This window comes from Contarinia nasturtii, unplaced genomic scaffold (assembly GCF_009176525.2).
Source record: "Contarinia nasturtii isolate CC-2019 unplaced genomic scaffold, AAFC_CNas_1.1 Cnas_scaffold_1371, whole genome shotgun sequence".
Taxonomy (NCBI): Eukaryota; Metazoa; Arthropoda; class Insecta; order Diptera; family Cecidomyiidae; genus Contarinia; species Contarinia nasturtii.
The window spans coordinates 2670205-2696224 of record NW_022198708.1 but is presented as its reverse complement, the minus strand read 5'-3'; the positions used below and the strand labels follow the sequence as shown (position 1 = coordinate 2696224).

The 26020-nt window shown below is 31.9% G+C and overlaps 5 protein-coding genes and 1 long non-coding RNA gene across 9 annotated transcripts; 2 read left to right on the top strand and 4 right to left on the bottom strand.

Annotated features, from left to right (window-relative positions):
* Window positions 1-1425: 1425 nt before the first annotated feature.
* On the bottom strand, window positions 1426-3602 carry LOC116345667. Its single transcript, XM_031775249.1, has 6 exons — window positions 3493-3602; window positions 3296-3412; window positions 3098-3230; window positions 2847-3033; window positions 2573-2782; window positions 1426-2505 (listed from the first exon to the last, which is right to left on the bottom strand). Exons 1-6 carry the CDS (start codon window positions 3538-3540, stop codon window positions 2241-2243), a joined length of 960 nt encoding a protein of 319 aa, XP_031631109.1. The 5' UTR covers window positions 3541-3602; the 3' UTR covers window positions 1426-2240.
* A 531-nt stretch (window positions 3603-4133) lies between these two features.
* On the top strand, window positions 4134-6278 carry LOC116345670 (U-scoloptoxin(05)-Cw1a). The gene is made up of 4 exons (XM_031775251.1): window positions 4134-4502; window positions 4723-4884; window positions 5221-5370; window positions 5879-6278. The coding sequence occupies exons 1-4, from the start codon at window positions 4448-4450 to the stop codon at window positions 6088-6090; spliced, it is 579 nt and encodes a 192-aa protein (XP_031631111.1). The 5' UTR covers window positions 4134-4447; the 3' UTR covers window positions 6091-6278.
* LOC116345671 lies at window positions 4449-5730 on the bottom strand. The gene is made up of 2 exons (XR_004201528.1): window positions 5188-5730; window positions 4449-5058 (listed from the first exon to the last, which is right to left on the bottom strand). It is a non-coding gene; the product is annotated as an uncharacterized LOC116345671 (long non-coding RNA).
* A 164-nt stretch (window positions 6279-6442) lies between the features above and the next one.
* On the bottom strand, window positions 6443-7253 carry LOC116345668 (rhodanese domain-containing protein CG4456-like). The gene is made up of 2 exons (XM_031775250.1): window positions 6897-7253; window positions 6443-6692 (listed from the first exon to the last, which is right to left on the bottom strand). The coding sequence occupies exons 1-2, from the start codon at window positions 7021-7023 to the stop codon at window positions 6475-6477; spliced, it is 345 nt and encodes a 114-aa protein (XP_031631110.1). The 5' UTR covers window positions 7024-7253; the 3' UTR covers window positions 6443-6474.
* A 698-nt stretch (window positions 7254-7951) lies between these two features.
* LOC116345683 lies at window positions 7952-9902 on the top strand. The gene is made up of 2 exons (XM_031775283.1): window positions 7952-8113; window positions 8202-9902. The coding sequence occupies exons 1-2, from the start codon at window positions 8014-8016 to the stop codon at window positions 9047-9049; spliced, it is 948 nt and encodes a 315-aa protein (XP_031631143.1). The 5' UTR covers window positions 7952-8013; the 3' UTR covers window positions 9050-9902.
* A 104-nt stretch (window positions 9903-10006) lies between these two features.
* Window positions 10007-24631, bottom strand: LOC116345681 (coronin-2B-like). Of its 4 annotated transcripts, none has more exons than XM_031775279.1 (12): window positions 23626-24631; window positions 13896-13952; window positions 13536-13621; window positions 13228-13444; window positions 12975-13124; window positions 12716-12880; window positions 12432-12635; window positions 12248-12352; window positions 12029-12167; window positions 11511-11959; window positions 11257-11442; window positions 10007-11192 (listed from the first exon to the last, which is right to left on the bottom strand). In XM_031775279.1, the coding sequence occupies exons 1-12, from the start codon at window positions 23935-23937 to the stop codon at window positions 11067-11069; spliced, it is 2196 nt and encodes a 731-aa protein (XP_031631139.1). In that variant the 5' UTR covers window positions 23938-24631; the 3' UTR covers window positions 10007-11066. The 4 variants fall into 4 exon arrangements, with proteins under 4 accessions (XP_031631139.1, XP_031631141.1, XP_031631142.1 ...); XM_031775281.1 differs by having other exon boundaries at window positions 13896-14314; window positions 23626-23740; XM_031775282.1 differs by having other exon boundaries at window positions 13896-14304; window positions 23626-23736.
* Window positions 24632-26020: the final 1389 nt, after the last annotated feature.

Here is a 26020-nt window from a genome sequence, read left to right as displayed (position 1 = left end):
GGTCTCTAAAGAACATTGAAAAAAATTAAATCCATTTAAAGAGAATGGAACTTGTCCCTGTTTGATGATTAACTTGATCATCTTCTGTTGAAGAATATTGAGGCGATACCATCGAGTTTTATAAATAATATTCGGCATTTCACCGACATTAATGGTTAGATTTGTTCCAAAATGGCATAATGCATAAATAAGAATGATTTGTACGGCAACACAGTCGATGCAAACCACCGATTCAAAATTTAAATTTTGTAAACTTTCTTCGAGTGAACGAAGTGCCAGCACCGTAATTAGCACAAAAATTAAAAATTGAAAAAATTGCGGACCGGATAGTAAATTTTTTGTCAATTTCATTATGCTGTAAAAAATTTTTAATGTATAAATATTAATTTCGATGATGTAAATGTACGAATATTACGATAGAATTCTGCAATGCAATTGAATAAGAACATCAAGCTGTCTTTTCGTTGAAATAAAATTATTTCTTTGTTGTTCATTGATGTTAATTTCTTCGTCAAGTTTTAAAGTTATTCCATTATAATCGGCCAATAGAGCTTCTAAATAAGTACAAATCCCAATGAAACAGGATGAATACATTCCACATATGGTCAAGTAAGCTAATGTGCAACAAAAACGGATTATTTTATATTTTTATTGCGTTTAAGATACATTTTACCAACTACAGCCAACGATTGATAAATTAATGAAAACGTGAACTCTAGCACGTCATTGTCATCGAAAAATGATCTACAAATTGGAAATTTAGTTATTTAACATTTGAAATGAATCCATAGAATGACATAAGGTCTCATATATTGGGATAACTAACTTCAAAGTAAACGGTGATCGTCGATATTCGGGTCCTGGAAAGTCAAAAATAAGATAGCACACAAAAGCCAAACCATGAGGAGCAAATGCCGATATTAAAATGATTATGCTCATTTTAAAATAAAATTTATTAAAACGGCTATTTTTTGCTTCGTTTTTTGCGTAAATTTCAAATGCTTCCCTGGATAATTCACATCCTAAAAAAAATCAAAACATTTCTTTACCAATTTATCTCCATCAAATTAATAGTTGAACATACTTTGAGCAACAATTTTTTGAAGTGTTTCCATTAATTCAACAACTGTAGTTTTCATCATCACGAAACAAATGAAAATCAACTCAAATTGACCACATGCTGCGATCAAATTCATAGCCCAAATAATCACAATCAAATTAAACTTATTATCAACACAAAACCAAAATGATAGAACTATTATCAAATTCAATGGAAGCAGAAATAAGAAATAAAACAGCCAATTTGGTATTCGATTGCCAAATCTCAAAAAACTCTCTTTACTCAATTTCAACACTCTCATCAAAATTCTAAAGTTTTTCAATACAATCAATTTTCTATTTTCCATTTTGAAGTATGATGGACGCTTTATGTTAATATAATATGCTTGTCAAAAGCAAACTGTGTTTCATCTATCACTGAATCAATTCCTTTTATTTACAATTTTCGATATTTAATTCATGATCCCAGTTTTCACGTGGTTTTTTTTTACAAAACCACAAATATGGTTCAGGAGCATTTAAGTTTTGTCCTTTGTGTTTTCTTTAAACAATCAAATAAACAAAAAAAAAATTGTTGTCGATAAAACCGCAATTGATCATTTTTTTCATTCTTCAATTGTGTCCGTAAGAATAAATATGACAATACAAAAACGGAATCTGAAGAACGTTACATAATTTTTTTTTGTATGGAGTTGTACTATGTAAAATAATTCTTACGGACACAATTGTTACGACATGATACTTCTTAACACGTACAGCAGAGCTCCTTGGCCGGAATATATAATTAAAAAAAGGAAAACAAAATCTACCGTTTTGTTGATTGGTTTTTCATTTCTTTGCAATAGAACATATAATTACAATGTTGAAATTATTTTTTTTTTTGAAAAGAACATTTCATTAGCAAAGACTATCGATTTTGTAAAAAAATTCCATTGAGATCGAAAATTCACTATAAATATTTAAAAAGGAAATTTTTTTTTCGCTACTAAACGCCAACCCTTGTTCACTGCAAAATTTGAAAGTGAAACAAAGAAAGAAGAGGAAAACTCAACAGCTAAAAGTGGAAATGTAGTTGTGAGAATTGTCTGTATGACATACCGAACCGAAAACAATATAATTTCATTTTTGGAATCTGAACCAAAAGTTCGGAATGAAATTCTCTGTACGAGTAAAGTACATGTTCATGGCATGGTTTGTAAAAACAAATGGCTTTGATTTTCTTTGTCTCCACTATCGTCAAAGCGGCATAGGTGTTCCAAGGTGAATGGTAGAGAACCTGCTTTGCCAATTGTGTAAATTTTTAATGGTGCCGCTAAGTTAACAATATTTAGAATGTCTTGCATCGTTGGATGAATTGAAAACCGAATAATTTCAAGACCACTACATGAATAAGCTTTTGGATCGGTTGTCATTTTTATCCAAGTGATATTCGTTTCGTCATAGTGTCTGGAATTGAAAAATTCATTATGAAAATGATTTAAATCGTTGAAATTTTCTTGTAATATTTCTATACTTTTGAACATTGTCCGGTAGTTGGTCCACCAGATACACTTCTGCTTGTTGAAAGTCCATACAAAATACATTTGAGATCTGTTGTCGATTGAATATTTCGACGCGTTTTGTGTCTGGATAAATTTTAATTCCCTTTTTTGCCAGTAAAAATATTAAATCTTCATAGCCGAAGTCATCTATTATCATATGGAATTTATGATCATTTTTTGATCTTAAAAAAAGAATCAAATTCAATGCTCATTCAAAAAAATTAAAATTTAATGGTGATTAACTACCTGATTAATGATTGAATTTCGTCACAAGCCTTCCTACAAAACTGGAACTCAGTTATGTTGGCCGAAGTCACATCAATATAAAGATCGTCAATCTTTTTTTTGGCCATTAACTTACGCAAATATACATGCTCAAGAATTTTATTATTACCAATATATCTTCCAGCGTACAGTGTATACCGATCAAAATCTGAATCGAACGAAAAAAGAAAAATGTCAATCAAATTTTTAAAGTGTGTCAAAGTGTGCATTACATTCGAAGAGGATGATAACATTGAGTGTATGGCTTCCGTATGAAAAGGCTTTAACGGTGACAATCTCTTTATTTGGCAGTTCTATACCGTATGATAGGCCACAATCGCTTATTATTTCGAAACTTTCTCGCACCTAAAACATTGTGAAAGTTTGTGTGTATTTTTAGTGAATTTGAATAATAGAAATGAAATGCTTACATCGGCATCACAAATCATAACCGATTTTATTAGAGCGGTTGTATATAGGCTGAGTGAGCTTCGCCGTTTTACAGTTGATAAATTAAATGGACGAGTGAAAATATACACAGCCGGTTCCTACAAATCACAAAATTACCATCAAAATTGATTTTTTTTTTTTTATTAAATTTTTTTTCTTAAATTCGAATGTATCTTACATCGAATTTATTTGGAATTTCATCAACAAACACATAGCCGTCAAACATTTTTATTTATAATATTCTACGAGTGTATTTTGATTTAACAATTGGATTTTGTTTAAATCAACTGTCAAAATAACGCTCAAAACAATAACATTGATACAACGCCTTGGTCCATTGACAACTTCACGTTGGATTCTATTTCAAAATATGAATTATTGCGCTGATGAATTTGAATTTTTGAAGAATTTTCTTCAAATATTCTTCATGATTTATATTGAACAATGAATGCATATCTCAAATGCGTAATTGTAACCATCAACATCGAAAATTTGACAATATTTCTCATTCCGTACGAAAAATGCGTCTCCAATACATTCATTTCAATACAAAATTACGGAATAAATAATCGTATCATAAAAACAGTATTTTTCATCAATACGATTACAAATCATCAAAAAAATAATAATATTAACGAATCTTTGAGTCATTTGATAATTAAATGAAATTGACAAAGCAAGCTGTATATATAAAACGTGTCTCATGTATGCGTATGCATGCATATATGTGTTGGTTTCCATGACATTTTGGTTATGTGTGCGACGCATAGTATACACACATACATATTCCAATGAGATCGTTGAATCATAACAATACCGCACCTGTGTTTAATGAGTAGCCACTACATACTAGCCATATACTATTTGAAAGAGTTTCGTGACTTTCTTGTCAAACATTTATATCACTGATCAATTTAATATATTTTTGTTTAATTTTCAATAATTGCAAAGCAAAAAAAAACGTTCAAAATCAACGGTAATGTTTTTAAGTGTAAAATATTTCTAAGCAATTGTATTTGAAGCTCAATATTCCTAGAAAATTTGTGTTTCGAAAAAAAGCCATTCTTATTGTGTGACAAGGCTAACACGCCCATTCAAAAAAGCTTTAATTCTTCAAAATAAACGCGTCAAAAATGAGGAACTATACAATAATTAGTGCTGTTTTATTCTGCAGTTTTATCAAAATTGGTAGGTTTTTTTTCAACTGCATTCGATTTTCGAACATTTAATAAATTTATTTCAGCAAATGATAAACCATAACAATGTGCTATTGGAGTGTAGCTACTGTGACCGCATCGAATGCCATATTTAATTCTTTTTTTTTGTTTACATTTTATTTTATATTTTTGTGTTTGTGTGCTGTTTTATGTGTTCCGAATGATGATCGAATAACGAAAAAAAAAACCAGCCACTTCGATCAGTTGTTATGTTTGTAATGCCACCGATTCGTCGTCACCGTTCCAGTGTGGTGAATGGTTTGAACGCTACGATACGCCCGATATCGTACCGCAAGATTGTTCAAATGTGTATGGTGCCAAATATTGTATAAAACATATCGGCCGTTTTGAAGGTAAATTATGATCGCACCAAGCGACAGATCACTGGGAATAATATTGGAATCGTATTCATCTTAGTGGATTAGGTTGCAAACATACACTCATTACTTTATCATCCTTCTGTCAATCTGAACGTAATAACTGTCGTGATCGGTGGCTCTTTTTTTCCATTGTGATGGGTGAAACAACTGTGAAGAATTATTAACAAGAAATTATCTAACTGGTTTTTAATTATTATTATTTAACTGTATAAACATATATCATCAATCATTGACTAACTAAATTTAAGATAAACATTAACCACTAATTGTACTAACATTAAATAAAATGCTATCTTTCAATTTCTGTAGCCAGTTCGATAAAATGCTATCAATGTTCATCGGCTGATACGATAAACTGTGCCGATATAATGATCGCTCAACCAGATTCACCATTACAACCAGAAGACTGTTCACATGTGATTGATGCAAAATTTTGCGTCAAATCAACTGCACTCAATGGTTAACCACATTTTTCTTGGATGGTTGTGTTGACACGCATTTCAGTTTCCGCTTCTTATAATCTTTTTTTTTTTGTTTTCGTTTCTTTCTGATTACAATTTCTTTGTAAATGCTTCAGTTTTCATCGGATTTCGCTTTTATTATTGACGTTATCACTGTTTTTAGATCTTGGCTCGAGCAACTGTTAGTTGAATAAGTGGCCAGTTGGCTCGAGCTCAGATGTGACAGTTTTTGTTTTTCAGTTGAATTATCGAATGTTGAGTTATCAGTCTTCATTTCTATTGATTATTTCATTTGAAGATTGTATAGAGTATTTGTTAAATTATCTATAGATAATTATATACGTATTGTGAAATTTTGATTGCACATTTATTTATTTTATGTACTAATTAATGAACTAATCTGTTGAGTATTTGATTATTGTTTTTGCTTGTACAATTTGGAATGTTGCAAATATCTAATTGAATTGTTGTTGTTTTTTTTTGTTGCCTGCATGTGTACGTCCAAGGTGGTATTGGTGCAAAACGTTTTTGTTCATCAAAGGATTTAGGAAATTACTGCAACTACGTGGAGAACAAAGGTGATCGAATGGAATATCGTTCGTGCATTTTCACTTGTGACACAGATGGATGCAATCATTCAAATCAAATTACGTTGAATCGAATGGTATTCGGTGGCTTCCTGACAATTATCTTCACTATGATTAAACTATTAGTGTGAAACCGTCCAACAAAGAGTCTCTCAATGTTAAGAAAATTATATTTAATCCTAAGATTAAGCTGCTGAAATGCCGTCCATTTGCATGTTTGTGTAAAGAGTCCATAAAAAAATAGATTGATGAAAAGTAGTGATAGAGATTTTTTTCTATTTTAAAAGTCAATATTTACCACTTTTGAAAAGTTTTTATTACAATCATTTACAAATAATATTTTTTTTGGATGATTCGTGTATTTTAAAAAATAAAATGTTTAAGAATCACACCATTTTTTTAAAAATCATTTACATTGTATAGAAAGTAAGTGACAATCAATAAATGCAACCATTTTTTTTTTTAAATAGAAAAGAGTTGTTGTTTTTCCCAAAAAAAAAAAATTGGCATTGCTTTTAACTGAGATTTTTAAATTCAGCCCATGCGGCCCAAGAGCCTTGATAAACGCGACTATTTTCGAGTCCAAGCGTTTTTGCCACTTCAGCTGCTTTTGCCGCTCGTCCGCCAAGACGACATGAGAATATTACTTCGGTGTCGTTGCCCGGTTTATCGCGACCAAAACGCTCCTTGAATTCATCGTCCGGAAGTTTCAACGATTCTTCCAACGTGCCCACTGTGAACCGATAAATGAACAAAAGAAAAACAAAATAAAGATACAATGAAATTATTTACACAAATATAAAGCCAATTGAATGCTAAATTCAAATGATTTATGTCACAGACATGCACAAAAACACAATTTGAATAGAAATGGCGTCGTTTACAACCTGACGCACACATACAACATTTATTTCGTTGGTTTTGTTTTTATTCTTACATGGGATATTAATTGCTGTTGGTAGAGATCCTGTGCTTTTGATTTCAGGTGGATCACGTACATCAATTAATAAAACTTCAGGACGATTGACCAAATTGTCGATTTCTTCATTTGTTGCAACGCTCATCTTGATAAAAACTTCTTTTTTTTCGTTTCTTCTTGTCTCGTTTTCGTGTAGTTTTTCGCACTCAATGCACAGTAACCGAATAAATCTATTTGTCAATTTGGACTGCGGTCATAAAAATGCCATTGTTTTTCTTTCTTTTTTCAACTAATATGATCGCATGAGTTATGAACAATTGTACACGCATACATATGCAAATAACTTGTTATTTGCTTACATGTGAAATTAGTATCGCGTTTGTATTGTTTGTGAACCTATGAATGTCGCTATGGTGCTATGTACTGTCAAACGAATACGGTGCCCAACAGATTTAACACTTTTTCAAACGTTGCGTTATTCAACGCAATTGACATTTAAAAAGAAACACTAATACCGTGTGTTTCAAAAATTGTCAAATCAATTTTCAATTCGGTTTAAACTGAAAAATAAATGAATTTATTCTATTTAAGACTATTTTCTTGACTTCAATTAAAGTGAAAAATGAAATAGATTAAATGACTAATTCAATTCCGAATGTAATTATTTTGCTTCTGATGGAATATTATGTGGATACCAAGCAATTTATTGTTTTTCCGTTTAAATAAGAAGAATACTTTTTCTCCAAAAGTTTAAAATAAAAAAAATTCGACACGACTTTTTTGTCATATTTTCACTATTTTTCATTATAATATTTCAACATATAAAATGAAATCACACTATTTGTAAGTTTGAATCAAAGGCATTCAAACCGTCGAAATTTAAAAGAAACACTAAGTACATTGAAGTATTTCATCTATTAAGACGTCATTTGAATTTGAAGTTCATATCGGTCTTTTTGCGCCACAAATTTTTGGTACATTTTTTTTAAATCAATTTTTTTCATTCGGTTTCAAATATTACAAAATTTATTTTAAAATATATTACAATTCGACATAAGTGTCAAGAAGCTAATTTCGACCAGTTGAACATAGAATTATGCATAAAAGTGAACCAGTCCAACTGTGCATTTAAACAATGGATGTAATTACATCAATGATTAAAAAAGCGCTTGAAATTTGGTGCAGACTTGTTACTTTGATTATTAATATTTACAAAACAACGGAAAACTTTGAAAGTATAAAAATTGCTATTCTATAACTCTACAATTCTTGATCCATTCCTTATTGAATGTTTTCCATTCTTTTCTATGTGATTCACTCTAGGTATAAGGCCAAAGAAGATAAAACATGGGAGCTACAAGCGTAACCGAAGTAGGTCTCTGCAAGGGATGCATAAAAATAAAAGCCGAAATCAACTCGAAAAGTCATCGAAACAAATAACCGATCTTAGTCATGATTGTTTAGCAAAAATTTTCAACTATTTATCTCTCAAAGAAATGTTGAACGTTGCGCATTCAAATAAATACTTGAAAGTGGCCACCGAAATAAGTTTTCGGAATGTTTATGGAAATCATTTAATGACGCTTTTTGATGAGGACATATGTTATATTGAGACACCTACTGAGTTACAGGAAAAAATAAAAAAAAGTCTGCAGCTTCTGAGATGCTTTGGTCACTTTATTTCTGGAGTGAAGTTTGAAACAAACCGAATTCTCAGTCGGAGTTTACGTAAACATTTAATAAGCTACCTTGCCAAATATTGCACTGATTCCTTGGTGAAAATTCAATTCGATTCAATCACGTGTAATTTGTTGATTAAACAATTTGAATTCAAAAATACATTTCCAAAAGTGCAATCAGTATGGCTTGATTTTTATGAAACAAATACCTTTAATTTGATAAGACCATGTTTTTCTTTCGATGTTATCTTTCCAAATATGGAACATTTGACGATCATTTGTAATTATAGTTTTTTATTTGAATACTTCCTTGACATAAGTTTTTTACGTGCGATTTTTACGAATGTTGAAATTCAAACCGTCGAAAGAGTTGATCGCTCCGTATATGTTTACCGTGAATGTTATATGGATCAAATATTTCCCGAATCTGGCAGTGGGCCAATGCATCGAAAAATTTACTCGAAGAAACAAATTCGTAGAATGGATTCTTAGAAACAGTATTTCATATACATTCATTATAATAATACAATAATAACTTTTACCAAACTATTTCTAAGTCATAAGTTTAAAATATTTATAGTAAACAGAACACCAGCAGTTTTTTTAAATCTAGACCGATTCGCTATTTTTTTAAAGATATATAGCTATTTTCAAAAAAAGAGTGTCAAATCCATACTCAACAGACTTTTTTTTTTGCAACGTGATCATTAATTGGTACGGAGATATTATTGAGAACTCGTTAGTGCGAGTCTTTCCATCTGTGAGCATGTGGACCACCTCCGAAATGAATAGCAATCAGAATGTATTTATGCATAATTTTATACAGGTGAATTCAAAGTTTAGTGAATTATATGATCTGGAAAATAAAAACTCAACATCGTCACCTAGTTGTATACGCAAAAGAGGCGAACAAATAATTTTGAGTGTTTTTTTGTTAGTTCGAAATCAAATCGACATGAGCAATAGTAGTAAGTGTATTCATCATTTGTGTATTCATCATTTGTTTATTAAAAATTAGGAACTGCAAAAAAAAACGCACACAATATAACCAATCGTTTCTGTTTTGTGTACGCCATTGATTACTGCTCGAAATCAAAGATTTCAATCAGTCTTGTGATGGCATCAATACAAATAAAGTCTGGAAAATCCACTGAAAGTAAATAAAACACTACCCTGTTTTTTTGGCTGAAGCAAATGGTTGCATGTTCGATACAAATTTTATTCAATACTTGAAGCTGAATTAAAAAAATTAGAGTTAAATATTTTCGCCACGATCTAATTGAAAATCTTCAAAAATATTTGATTTAAATTTTTGATTTTTAAATGCAAACAGATTTTGATTGAAAGTTTATTTAGGGCATGACATCAAAAGAAAAAATTCACTACTAAAAATTTGTTTCTAAGATTTGCATTGACGCTAATAATAATAAATTCTTGAATTAGCAAAAATAATGATTTTACATGCATACATTTATTTAATTCTTATTTGATTTACGTCTCTTCATAAATATTCGAATAAATTGATGTCTCCACCACAGATGACAATAACGAATCGTTCAAGTTTTGATGAAAATAAATATTTAAAACGATTAAATTTAAAAGGAAACTCATCAGCTCGTGATTTATACGATGAAGATGTGAACATTGAAACAATTTTATCAAAATTACAGCACATTTAAAATTACAGTAAAGAAACAAATAAAAGAAATGTGTGGAAAATATCACAATCATTTTATGTCATATGAAAATTATTGCAAAATGCTGTTTTACATATTTACTCTAGTAAACAAACACAATTATTTGTATCTATGTCTGAATTTAAAAAAAAAACTCATGCACATTCATCGATTACTTTACATTGAGTCATTATGTAAACAATGTCATAAAAAAGCACTTTTTTATTATTATAAAATTTTGTTGTTGTTTTTTTTCGCCTTTTTCTTATTTAATTTAATTTGTTAGAACCAATATGAGCAAAATGTCTTAAGCCAATGCATTGTCTTCTTTCTTGTATAAAAAATTAAAAATGTTAGGTTTTTGTACGAAGTATCGTGCAATTTATCTAAAAAAAAAAATATGACGCCAAACACATTCACGAATAATTGTGATTGATCTTAGTAGCAAAAATTCATAAATACACCACTTATTGCCTAAAAACACCTCTATAAAAGCCCATTATCATATCAATGTAATCTTTTATATTATACTTTCACTCTTTATCGAATTGGTATTGTATTAAGTTTATATAAATTTGCAGCTCCATTATAGACATTTTTAAGCTTATACACATGTTATACATGTCTACTGTTGTCATTTATGTTGTTCGTGGAAACAAACTGACTACAAACAAAAAAAAAAATCTCGATAAATTAACTTAAACCATAAAATACAATTGAAATACACAGTGGAAATAGTTGAAAATATAATTCGATTAAAACTGGATGCACATTGCACATGCACATTCATAAATTTCTTCACTCTTCTTCTTCCGGTTATTTGAAAGAATTATTTAACTTGCTAACAATTGCAAGCGTTTCACTTCAATCTCTAGCTCTTCGCGTCGTTTCTCCGAATTGGTTAGTTGATTTTTCAAATTTTTTATCTCTTCAATTTGGCGATTGTATGCTTTTCGTAGCTGAAAACAATAAAATCGTTAAATGTGTCATCTATTTTTTAAAAAGTGTTTTCCATGCATTTACCTCATTTTCAGAGAAATTTAAATTCTCAAGCGAACCATTAGGCGTTCCATTCTTTGGTGTGGTCATCAAGCTGTTTTGTATATTGGCTATATCTTTGATTGTTGCACCTTGATGCCCAAATATAGCCTGTAGCTGATGAAATTTCGTACTTTGATTTGATGATGTCTTTTGACTTTTCTCAATCAACTGTCAGATAAGATCAAAATATGAATTAGAAATTAAATCGCATTTATACAATCAATGTGCTTGTTTACCTGTTGAGAGCGATAGTCTGGTATTGTTTGTTGTGCCAAAAAAGCGAATTTTCTCGTATTATTATTATCACAACTGTTTAATTTGTTATCGTTGTCTTTGTGCTTATTTAACCCGTTCATATTGCTTTTGATATTAAGATTATAATTTGAGTCGACCATTTTTTCGTATTTGCGTTCAATTGAAGTCGGTTGTTCGTTCGTGTGTTGCTGGTGTTTCTGCTGTTGCTGTTGCTGTTGTTGATGGTGATGCTGTTGCTGTTGCTGTTGCTGGTGATGTTGATTTTGATGTTGCTGTTCGTTCTGTTTATTTTTCGCATTTGTAATATCGTTGGCATTTTTTGGCAGTTTATTTACCATTGACATCATAATTGGTTGCACATTTCGTCCCTTGAACCATTCTTTAGCTGATATTGCTGGCACATTGGCCGCTGTATCCGGATACAAATCATCTAATTTCAATAAACAAAAAATCGATTAATTTTTAAAAGTACTTTTCCAATTCGATAAAATTCACTTACTTTGAAACATTGTCGATCGTCGTGGTACAATCATAGCGATCGGTTCACATATGCTACCAGCTGCATGAAGCTTATAAAATCGAAATATTTCACAGATTTGTGTGTTTAAACCACGTTTTGGCATAAAACCAAGCGCTTTCTGTAATCAAAAATCCATCGTAAAATATTCAAAGCGATCACATTTCAAAAACCGACACAAAAATGCGGTTTCACACGTACCTGCGGATGACCCGATAAAAATTGATTCAAATAGTGAATGTAGGGGGCTTCATCAACTATTTCATAGTAACGAATACTTCCATCTCCCTTGCCGGCTAAATAGAGCTACAAAATGGACGTTGATTTCATTAAAAAAAAAACAGATTCCATAAATAAAACTTTGGTTAATAAAGTTTCAAAATACCATTCTTGTATCATAGTCATAATATGGAGTCACTACACCGCTGGAGCTGTCCATAACTTCTTGGTGCAGGGGATTTTTAAGATCGTGTTGATCCCAAATCGAATATTGTCGATCGGAGTGTCGTGAAAATCCGGTTGTCATTACTTTGCCATTGTCCAAAAATGCCACTTTTGAACACTTTGTGCCCATGTGACAGACTCCTTCCTGTATACAAAAAAAAAAAATGAAAATGATTGAAGAGTCACTTTCATAGCTTGGAGATTTTACAAGAACAATAAACATACCGAAATAACGATTGCCATTCGTGGTTCAATTACACGTAATTTCTTGTCTTTGGATGTGGTTGCAATATAAGAACCATCACGGTTGACAGCCAATGAGTAGATCATATCGACGTGACACGTAATCGTTTGCATGATTTCTTGAGTTGAAATATCCCAGACGAGCACCTTTAATAATAGCAAATTATACATTACTCATACCGACACCATTTCCAAATGGTTTGTATTGTATTTCTTTTTCAAAAGCAAAAGTGCTACTCACGGTGTGATCGAAACCGGCACTGAAAATAACATTGTTTGCTGTTGGATGCCATTCAATGTGTAAAACTTTTCGTCTGTGACCCAAGAGTTCCGATTCATACGTGTCAAGATTTGATGTTAAACCTTCTTCGGGAATGCGCCAGATTTTAATCTAGTAAAAATGTGAAAAAAAAAAATTGAAAGACATTCACATTTTGTATACGGCATTTTATCCAAAAATAAAAATGCACAAAAAAATTACTATCATGACTTACCGAACAGTCATCTGAAGCCGATGCAATGATGCAATCGTTGAATGGGCTCCATTTTAAGTCTAAAATTTGTCCCGAATGTCCAATAACTTTATTGCACTGAAAATCGATTCGGCCAGTTTGTGAGATGGGAATGACGACGAAGGCATAGTCAACCACAATTGCCAAAAACAACGGGTTCACTGCGCACAAATTGCCATCGTTTCCGCTCCGAACGACACTATGCATCCGTTGATTGATGAACAGAATGTATGTGAATCATTGAAAATTGGCTGACGCAAATTGATTGTATTTAAAAATAAATTACATACCTAATGTCCGTATAGCTATTTTCCTTTCGCGATGGTGCTCCGTATACATGTCGAAATTTTGAAGCGCGCACTCCACGAAACCATAGCTGTAAACAAGGTAAAGAGTTCAATGGAAACGAGTGATAAATATTTAGAAAGCAAAAAAAAACCACACAACAATTTAACTGGGAGCAATTTGCTTTTCGAGATTTATTCCATCGGAAATTCGTATGCATAAGTATTTGAAAATTAAAAAAAAAAAACAAATGCTTCTTGGAACAAACAATCAAACGCAAACGCAAATATTATAAAGAATGAAAATAAATTAACAAACAATGAAAAAAAATTGGATTAAAATAAAAGAAAATTTATGAGCATTACCTGTGAGTTCGTCATTGTTGTGTCTTTGCTTAAAATACTGTACAATTCGTCGATTTGCTAGATTTGTATTTTATTTTTCGTTTATTTGTTTATTGATTGTTTTCGTAATTGTCAATGAATTGGATTTTTATTTCCGAAAGGGGGAAAAGAATAGTATGAAAAGTTTTTTTTTTTACTGAATTTGGCCAAGTGAATAAAATATTTTATTAGATTCTATAAATTTATTTTTTTCGTGTTCGTCATTAAATGTTCGTTATTTTTTTGTGTTTATGTACGTTTTCTCTACTGTGTTTGTGTGCTAAGAAATCCTTGGTGGCCCGTATTCGTTTCGCTTTTATTTGTATTTTGTTCATCAAATCAATTAAACGCTCAATTTTGACAGTTCAACGAAAGCCAAGCTATAAAACTGCTACGATATTCTAAGTCAAAATGCAAGAAGAGAAAAAAAGAGACAAATAAAAAACAATAAAAATGAAGGAAAATTATGAAAAAAATAAATAACACAAAAAAAATAGGCTGATAGTAAAGTTAACAGATACGAAACGGAAGAAATTAAATTCTAAGTGGAACACAGTGCAGTGGTTGTTGTTCTTATTTTAAGCGGTATATTTGGGTGCATTCGAGGCGTACGCTTAGCCGACACATAAAAATAAAATAAATACAAAATAAACAATCGGTAAAATTAAATTGTATAAATAAGCCATTACTCACGCACCCACTTATCTGCGCGTGATAGGGCGATTGATAACAAGACATAGTCCAACTACCTTTTGAGCGCAAATGTCTCGAATGTGTACCAAATATGGGCCCAATTTTGCGTAGCACTTAGCATTCGGTCATGTCGAGACAAACAGACAGAGAGGGAGTGGGACACACAGAGAGAGAAGGAGAGAGAAAGAGAAAAAGATATATCCCCCCGAAAAAACCAACTGTACAATCAAGTCGAATCAAGTTGATTATCTTGATATGTAATAAAAACTATATTTATATACAATTATTTTCACCGTTGCTTGATCCACGTGTGCCGTTCCGGTCGTCTTCTTTTTCATAACCGTTTTGTTATTTATTTTTCCTATTTTTTTGAGTCAATTCGGTTATAGTGCGGTTTCTTAAGTGTGAAAAATATTAGCATTTGGTTTTATCTCTCTATGAGCCAATGGTGTATATTGACATGCAGTTCGAATGGTAATCGGATCGCCGATCGTCTTGATTTCCAACCGTTTTCTGAAAGCCAATACAAAATCAAGACCAAAACAAGTTAGTCTGCCTATGACATCTTGTTCCTTTTTTTGTATGTTATCGTTGTCGTACACACATACACACACCATGCGCAAATGTTTATTCATTTAACTCATTTTTCTCTTTCTCCGTTTGTCATTCATTTTGCTTGGCAATGAAAGTTGCTCTTGTACAGCAATTATCCCAATTTCTTATTAATGTTACCTGTGATCATATAGTGAAATAATGTTGGGAAAAGTGACATCGAGAGAGGGGGAAAGAGGCAGATAGAGAAAAGAAAAAAATGTACCAAATCAAGTTGAGCATTACTTGTTTTGCTTCTAATCTCTCTTAATGCGAATACTGAACATTGTGTTAAACTGTTTTGCACATATGCTGTACGATATACATGCTGTATCAATCTGTAGGCAGCAGCAATAGCGTCGCCGATGCTCGATCGACAACTAATTGAGCTTCTTAAAACGGTGGTTTGAATAAGAAGACAGAGTGTGAGCGCTCGATCACAAAAAATAAATAAACAAACATGATACTGAGGCCGAGAAATAAAAGATCTACAAACATTGCAAATAAATGTGCTTTGTGCTGAAATTAACGACTTTAACACTGCAATTCATTCTTATGTGTATGCAAGTGTGTCTGTGCAACGCGTTGAAAAACAAATTATTATACACAGAAATATATTGAATAAAATCAAATAAAATTCCTGTATGAAACATTCCGATGTAAATGCGCGAGCATTCACCGATCTAACTAACACTTCACGCATCTAATCTAAATCGTAAATGTATGGATCGGAGTGAATCGGTGACACTACTAATCGTATTCAATTAGACTGTCATTACAATCAATTAATGACTAATGCATGCTGTGCGTACCCGTACAATCAATTCGGATGTGGTAGCTTTGATCATCACCTTGTTGTATTTTGTCCAAGTGTGCGTGATATGATATTAACACACTTTATACAATGAATTGACCGTTGAATCTCTCCCTGTGTCTATCATACTGTGCATTTGATTACTGATTTAATATCCAAGTTCAAACAATCACACACATACACACACATGCCACACCACACCAATCGGCGATTACCAGCACACTGTGTATCGATAAGAAGTATGGCCAATGAATGACTGAAATTCCATAAATAAACATATCTAATCGAGTACTTTTTATGGCAATCAATTCATAAATTACGTTTTACTTAATCATTTGAATCGTGTTTTTTGTTATTTTCCTCATTCGAAATTGTAAATAAATTGCACGACCGGCTAAATATATCGATTACTTTATTAACGAAGAAAAGATTTATGATTTGGACGTGACCAACTTTAATTGATACTTTGTGTGCTAATTTAAATCACACATCGCATTGTCGATGGCATTAAAATGGCCCATCAAATGCATTTCATTTTATTTATAATCGTTTGTACTAAACCTCAAACCAAAATGCAATCATCGCTTCGGTGATGCGTTTGATTTGATCGGTATTACCACTTCATGAAAGATTATAAACATCGCATTATATGTAATACTATACATAGACAGTTGTTGTTTTTTTGTTATTTCATTTTTATTTTAATTACTTCAAGCGTGTGTTGTGAGAATTCGATTGGCAATTCAGCGACTCTTTATTCAAGGATGTTGCATGTTGTTTGACGCTCACACATGAAGCGTCGTGCACCATTGCCATGCACCCGATAGTTGTTTTCGCTCACACGGAATCACAGTGTTTTATTTGTTTTGGATTTGATGTTCTTCTCATTATTTTTTTTTTTATTTCAATTTCATTCGCCGTATTACGACAATATAATGAAATCTATTTTTACAGACGAAACCATCGCATATTATATGAGCAATAGTTCGCAGACGTTCGTTTTTTTTTGGTATCATCTCTCATCAGCATATGTTTTCTTTGGTAACGATACATTTTTTTCTTGTTATTTTCTGCATTGGTGTTGTTGTTATCTTTGGAAATGTTCGCTGATTATTCGTCATCGCCTTTGTTAGACGTGATGCGTTGTAATTCTAGCTAAATTTTCAAAGTTTGCATGAGTGTTAATTGCCTTTTTTTCGCTTTCATTTTGAGGATCTTTTTTAAAAAAATTTGTGGTTTTTCCTTCTTTTTTTCTTCTTCTTTGCTGATTCGTGGTGCACTACCGCTTTTATTATTCGTTCTGCAGCAAACGAACGCTCCGAAAATTCTCATGTAATTTTCAACGGATGGATTACGGTACATCTCTATTGCACATGTAATTTAATTTATTACCGCCAATTGCACATTTCTCTTTCAATTCAGTTTGAACTGTGTCATCGAACACTAAATGTGTGCATATGTATGCGATTGTAGGAAAGGAAAGGAAAAAAAAAGAATGTCGACTTGAAACAATTACAACAACAATAACAATGTTGTGCATAGACGTTTTAACGCCACCACGCGGTATCGAAATAATGAATATGAAATGATAATAATAAAGAAACATTTGGACCTCGGCTTGGACAAAAACTAGCGCACACAATAGCAAATTGTAATTGTCTAATGTTTTGGTGCGGCAGTGTGGCACATTGTGGTGACATAATTCCAATTAAAATCGTTGTCAACCGATTTAAAAATCGTCATAATGATTCAATAAGTTATGACTACTTTTAAATTACATATGCGACGGCATACTTTGTACATTTCATTTTATTAATTTAAGCTTGAATAATAGAATAACAACAGCTGCTTGTAATAAGGCAACAAGAGCCAACGAAAGAGATAATGTTGAGACAAATTATCCATGCAAAAATTGTTTATTGTATGCGGATTCTATAAGCAAATCACATTGGATTTCCCATAAAAATTTGTCTATTCTGCTCATTTCGATTGAAGATTTTCACCTAGATGTTCGTTATGGCAATTCGTTCAATTGCATTTTTATATTTTACATTTTATTGTACAATTTACAGACACCAACGGCAAATTCGTTACAAAAACACCATGGTGCTAGATGTAGCAATAAAAACAAAGAGTCATTCACGCTTATTGGACTCGAACGAAAGAACCATTTTTAAATTCTCTATGCTAAGTTTTTTTCATCTTCTTCTTATAATTCAAGAGGTTCTGCAAACACCATGCGATCGTAATGGTTGAGCTAGTCAGATGTATATGTACGATGACTAACATTTGTATGTGTTTCACTGTTTTATTTGACTTGATATTTAGATGTTCATTTTATTTCGGACAATGTATGTTTTTCGTCAATTAAAAATATTGTCTGACTTCCTTCTGGTAATGTGTTTGGCTTTAAGTGACTTATGTGACTTATTTGTTTATGCAAGCTTGAGATGATGTATACCCTGAACCCACGTTATCTTGCATTAATCACTTTGAGAAATATCATTTTTATTCTCTCTATTTTTTAATCTCTCTTGCATTTTTCAACATAGAATACTTCTTTTGTGATGTGTGTGATTACAATTTGTGGTAGATATTTTGTTGCAATCGTTCCTTTTATTTTTCAATAATATGTGATGGCATTATTGTTACACATGTTTCAATACAAAATAAGTATTTGAGATAAAAATTCATGTCGTTTCTATCTTGAAATGTGACGTTAAAATGAAATATTCTTTTGTTTAGTCATGCCAATGGAATGAAATTCAATGTTTTAAAAATTCGGCAAACGTTATAGATAAATGGTTACCGAAAAAAAAACGCAAAGTTTTCGAAAACGTGACAATTCAAAAAAATGTTGATGGTTTCAACTGGATTTGAAATGTGGAGCAAGTTATTTGTGTACATATTTGATGAGATTGACTGACCAACGGGCATTTGTTTTCTTTTCGAATCTCTGATGAGATTATGTGCTTTGCCTATCAATCAACGAAAATGACCAAAAACCGATTTAACCCCGAACAATCGTACTTCTTTTTTTTTGTTCACTATTCAAAACTTTATACGGTCATTTGTATTCGGCATTCGTGCTTTAGAATTTCAGCAATAATATGGCATCGAAGTAGTTTTGACGAAAAACTGCGATGAAAGCTAAACCAAACCTAAAATAATATGAATGAAATAAACTCGGAACAAAAAACTATACAAATAAAATTAACATTCATATCAAATCAAATGGCTCAGTGAATTAAGCAAGTGTGTGTGTGTGTTGATGATGGTATTCCACACAAATAGTCGAAAACAAAATAATTGGTTCTTGTTAATAAGATCATTTGTGAACCATCAATTCTCGTTTGATCGTTTGGCAAATATTTGATACATGTATATAAAATGACAACATGCCATTGCAGGTCGATTGCCATTTATCTACAGTATTTCATGGTCTTTTAATGAACTTCCATCCAAGAGCGAGAAAAAAAAACATGCGTTTTTTTAATACCAAATTTAGGTATTCGTATTTAATTTGCGCTGCAAATTGTCGGTTGGGTGCCAAAAAAAGCCGTCATTTCTCAAATATAAAATCCATCAGACAAAATTTATGGCTGATTCACATAAATTATAATCATCTGCTAGTTTTCACGACGTGTGTTTTATAGTCGCGATGTTTTTTTTTTCATTATTATTTTACTCTCATTGGCATGAACTGTTTGTGAGGTACGACTGAACGAAAAAAAAAACCAATTTTGTCTGCGTATATATTTTTCTGATTCGTTGATAATGTGATTTGATCCAAAAAAAGTCATGATGGAAAAATTTCAACTATTTACACCATAATGATTTTTAAACGCGTTGCGAATTTAAATGCATGGTTTAATTCGAGTGATTCGTCAAAACTTAACCAATCCGCGACTCGAATTCTGTTTGACTTTTTTACCTCAAATATACATTTTTTTATTCACTTTATACCATATAGTCAATGTGATATATTGAGTTCACATCACAGCGTAACATACGAAAATAAACAACCAAAATAATTCATGCGCAAAGAAAACTCATATTTGGTCTGAGAGAAAGAGAGATCCATCGACACCGAATGATTTGGTCAGGTCAATCAACTGTCCTTCTTTCATCGACTCTGTACCTTAAGTTCAGATAAAAATTCGAAAAGTGTATAGCAACTCGTTTTAATTTAATTGCTAATTTAAACCGCTTTATCTTTATTCACGGTGCAAAACCATACACACACACATACGAAGTAACGGCAAATAAAACATTTCGAATAAAAAAAATGGTTTTGTATGCGAATCGACGCAATAGAAATGATAATCATCATGAAAATTGTGCCTTTGATTCAAACAGGTGTCATTTGAGGCCTATAGCACAATCATTTTTTGGCATGATTTTGTCACTGAAAAAAAAAACTGAAAACTTTTTTCTTGTACTTTTCTATCACTCTAAATCATCGATGAACTATTAGAAATCAATGGGTAAAAATACTCATTCAACTTTGATCATTAAGTTTTGCATTCAAATACACGGAATTATATCATTCAATGTGAGTAGTCAATGATACAAATCTCTCTTTTCATGCAATAATTTGGAGAATGTGCGATCAAAAGAAGAATGAAAGCAATCGCTTTTCTTCTCTTATTGTTGTTATTGATAAAAGAAAGAAGATCATCCAATAAAAGTTTTGCGGTAAAACTTACACTTTTCCTTTTTTTTCCTCTTCTGTATTGGAAGCGAATCGGATGGTGTTGTATCATCAAGTTACATTGATCATTGATGTGGTTGACTATCTATTTTTTTTATTGTTTCCTACATATTCTTTTTTTCATCGAAAGAAAAAAAAATGACGGCAAATCGTCTTATATATTATGCATATGTATCGAAACCGTTTGTTTTATGTTAAAAAAAACGGTAAAACTTTCCGCTGTTTTGTCGATCAACTACCACAATACAATAGCTATGAATAGATTTTTCAGCATTTTTTTTCAAATTCAAGTTTTTATTTACCACCAGGTTGATGATTATTGATCACATCGAAATGATATGAGATTCCAATCGGCCGATCATTTTAAAAATTGCGCGTATTTCTTAATGTGCAAATACAAAACAAAGACAAAATCAATAAAATCGATTCGATAAAAGAAAATATGTTCATTAAAGATTCCAAATTATTTGAATACAAGGTTGCCAAATTTAGATTGCATTTGGTAATTGATACAAAGCTCTCACTCTTAAAAGTCACAAATTTAGTCAATGTTGTATTTTTATCACATCGAATTTAAGAGGTTTTGATTTGCACCGATTCGCAGCACAGAGACATATATAGCATGCATACCGATTCGGCATGAAATTCTCTCATAGGCAATTGCAAGCAGTTCTTGATGAAAATACAGTAAAAAATGTAATGCAAACGCATGGAATCATTTATCATCGGAGTGTGTGTGTGTGTATGTTGGAGTGATTGCGAGAGAGATTTAGTGATGAGAATAAATGCAGCAAGCCGTAAAGCATGTTGCATGGAACGTCGAATGTTTGCATTCAATATTCACTTCTTTCTTCATTGTTTATTGACACATTTAATTCACATACGTTTTTCTTGTGTTTTGAATTTAAATTGTAACATTTCTAATCTTTCTCTCTCTATCTGTGTATATGTGTACGCTTTTTTTTGCCATAAAATACATGGCATACAAAATAATTAATGTATGAGTCATTTTAGTGCCGCATAAATGACTCGAAATACGATAAAAACATCTAAATGGAATAAAGTTCCACCACACATGGATGCAGGGACACAGAGAGAAAGAGAGAGACAGGGAGTGAAATAATGACAAATTGGTGACGTTCGATAGAGATATATTTTTGTCACAGAAAAAAAAAAGATCCTCTTTCGATTGATAAAATTGTAAATGTACGCCAAAAAGAGAGAGACACATGACGAAAACCGGAGAGAGTGTGTGTATAATTACATATAATTTGCATTGCTGGCAATTGCAAACACATTTCCACCCAATCCACAAAATATGAGAAATGCATGTAATCACCGTCGTCATATTACACGCGACAAGCGATTATATTCTGTATTTTTTGTATCGTGAATATGCCACGATTATTCGATATTTTTGTATGTGTAATATTATAAATACATGTATACACACATCCCTTTTCAAGCTATACTAGATTGGAGGAGAAATAGAATAGAAAAAAAATCGATATTTTTATGATGGCATTCGTTGACCTTTCTATTACGTAAGCCTCAAGACAAACACTGCAATCGTTTTTCGATTGGTTTTTGATTTGTGTATTTATATAAGAGAGTCGTAAGCGGAAAATCACAGGAATAAAATAAGTTCAAATAATAATTATAAAAAAAAAAAAATGTTTCAAGAAAAATTATGACTAAACACTGTCAAATGATACGGACGGTATCGTAATATGCAAAATAGTTCGCTACATTACTGGCACACGCCATTAGAAACAGTAACAACAATAACAGCAGCAACAACAATAACAGTAACAGCGACCACCACGAGCTGGGCACAATGATAACAGAGCATGAAAAATGTTCGATTAACAAATAAACGCAAAGGAATATGCAGCAAAACAAAAAAAGAACCACGTCCGAACGATAAAAGAAGTGTGTGCCAAAATAAAGCACAACACAAAATGCAATGTGTATATTTACAAAAAAAAATGATTATGAATATGAGCAAACGAAATGCAAAAAAGAAATTGAATCGAAATGAAATAGTCGATGTGTACAGTTTGTAAACAGCACATGGAATGGATGAGCATAGGGAAAGCAACAAGCAGCGCACACCACAAGTATAATATTGATATATATTTTTTTTTTTTTGTAGAAAAAAGTGTATTCAATTTTTTGCTCTCTTTTCTTTCATTCAGAGACTCTAATGTACATAATATCTATTACGTGTGGTGTTTCTACCAGCCTGATATGTTCTTTTTTCATTTGTTTGGCGTTTTTTCCTCTCTGTTATGTGTTGAAGTGCACGGCGTGCATTTCTTCTTCTTTTTTTGCACAGACGAAAAGCTAACTGGGCAACATGCATTGAGCTAGAGAAATCAAACGCTTGTTCATGAATAATATTATCATTTTCGAAGCATTTTGCGTCCGTGTTCTTCTTTCTCTATCTCTGTTCATCTATATTTCGCTCTTGATGCGAGAAACAAGAGACACGAAAAAAAAACACTCAAAATGGCAATTGCATATGATTTTTCATGCAACATTGTTGAGTTTATTGAATTTAACTGCTGTTTGTAATTAATTTTTGTCTATATATGCGTATGATTATTTTTTTTTGATGTTGTTGCTTCTTTCATTTTAATGTAAGCCGTGCTACCACCGACACTGCCGCCACCGTTGCTATTGCGCCGCTGTGCCGACAATATTCATTGTGTCGTTTCATTGTTGCTACAACTCTAATAGCTCATGCTGTGGCTCCTATACTACTTATTTCCTCCGTTTTGTTAAGTTACATTCAAAATATTAATAGATAAATTTGTGTAATTGTTTTTTTCTACTGCTCCGTCTACAACTTCTTCATTTTTTTGTTTTTAGCTTAGTTTATTTTTTTTTTTAATTACCTTTTTCTCAGGTTTGTAGCAAGCCCGTGAATCAATGGTAGAATTTGCGTTTAGACTATTGTGATCTGCACCGATAACGGTAACTTCTTGTGTTTTCTTTTCACCGTCACGTACACCGAACTGAAATGGTCGATGTTCCTTGATACTGTTGCTATTGCTGTTGTTGCTGTTACTATTCCCAACGACGATCAAATGCTGAAGTTTACGTACATTATCGCAATTCGATACAATGCCGGAGCTATTTGATTTTGTTGGTTCTTTGGTCACTTTATCAATGCACAATTTATCAATAATATTTTTATCTTCGACCATGACCGAGTGCAGGAAAATTTCGATTATTGGCCGAGGAAAAAAAATTTACTTTTACTGTCCTTTTTAAATATTTAGTTTCACTCACTGCTCTTTCTCTGTCGCGCTGATAAATATGTAAACTTAGTACAATAATAATCTCTTGCTGAGTCACAGTAAATTACCGAAATATTGCACGATGATTAAAAATGGGAAAAGTCGCGAATTGATTTTTTTTTTTGGATTTTAACTTTGTTCATCCAAATGACGAGCTTTTCATTTAATTAGTTTGTTGTGTTTTGATCGCTTGATTTTTTTTTCTGCGATTGACAAATTTTTCTTTATCAATATCTGATAAAATGCGTATCGAAACCACCACAGGTTGCCAAAATAAAAAATCAACAATGTTGTACAGGTAAACACTTTGATTTTTGAATTCGCGTTCGCGATGAGAGCTACACTCACAAAATACGCCAAACAAAATGAACCATGTATATTATTTTTTCACATATATATATATATAAATATACAGATATTTTATGTTTTGAAACGAACGACAAACGATGGGGACCACAATGAAAAATATAATGAAGATGTAGATTTCACACAACAAGAACGTTGACGACCGAACAACACGATACAAAAGCAAAGTTGGAAGTAAATATTGCAATGAAGCGTCCTCAGCTACAAACCATCGATGGTACGGCAAAAACGTAACACTTGTGAAAAAAGGGCTTATAGCTGTATATATATATGCTTATTGTTATGATTGTTTATTCGGCCTCTTGCTCTATCGCTCGCATGCGACACACATATCGACCGTGCTCAGCATAGCGCATACAATAATCATGAATTAACAATGTATGCGTGTGCGCACTTTGCAATGGAATTGTGTATATAAAGTGCTTCTGATGACGTTTCGCATGTTTCACTTCACTCGTTACAATACAAAAGCCCATTGCATTCCACACTCATACAGTGTAAACGCACTTCTCACACCAACTTCATTAGTCATTTGAATGTATGTGTGTGCGTTCTAACTTAATAACAATGACGGCACTAGCGTATGAGTCATAGCGATGTTTATTTGATTGATGATATTCGAAAAATGATTGATGTTGAAATGATATCAATAATTGTGTGATTAATTCGAACGATTATTTAATTCATCTCTTTGCAATAAATCAAGCGTTGTTTTGATTTTATGTCAACCGCAAAAATAAAGTAAACGAGCATAAGTGCTGCCAACATTTAAACATCAAATGAGTTAATCTTCATTTACATCTGGTAAACCGAACTCGTATATTCAATAGACATTAAGTTCATATTATTTGACAAAGAGATTTCTCGTTGAGAAAATAATTTAAATCAAATTCTAAATTTTGATTGATATGTACGCGTACGTCGAACATTCTCATTTATTAACATTTCTTTCATTGTCTCTGCAGCGATGCAGTTTTTCGATTGAACAATGCAATTGGAAACATCGTTTTCAAAACAGTAGAAAATACACCAAAAAGACATATAATAGTAAAAAAAACTCTGTGCTTGATCCTCAACTGTAGATACATTGTCTGTCAGTAAGCATAACTTCGAGAACTTCGATACGTATGAACAATGAACGACTCAAACATTTGATTTTTAATTAAATGAATTAAACAAACGAAGATAGTGTAAATAAAAAAAACCTTTGCTTGAATGGTCCTTTCGTCGGTGTTCGTGGACAGCACTACTTCTTGATTAAACAGTGACCATGTTCGGCGATAAACTCTTATACAAAATAGTTTTTAAAAACTCAGTCACATTCAGAGCTTCTAGACTAGAATTTTTACCACAAGTGCGAAATGGAAGCTTGAATGAAAATCAACTAAATTAACAAGAGCTAATTGCCGAATCCACTTTCGCAACTCTTCTTTTTTTTTCTAAACAATTTTTATAATGAAAAAAAAATGTCGACAATTTTTGACATTGTTTGGAAATAATTTGCTTTTGATAAATAATAAGTCGTCACAAATCGATCCAATACAATTTAACCGTCTTTTAAGAATTTTAAATACGAATTCATATAAGAAAGTACTTTGCACACTCTCATTCATAAAGTAATGCG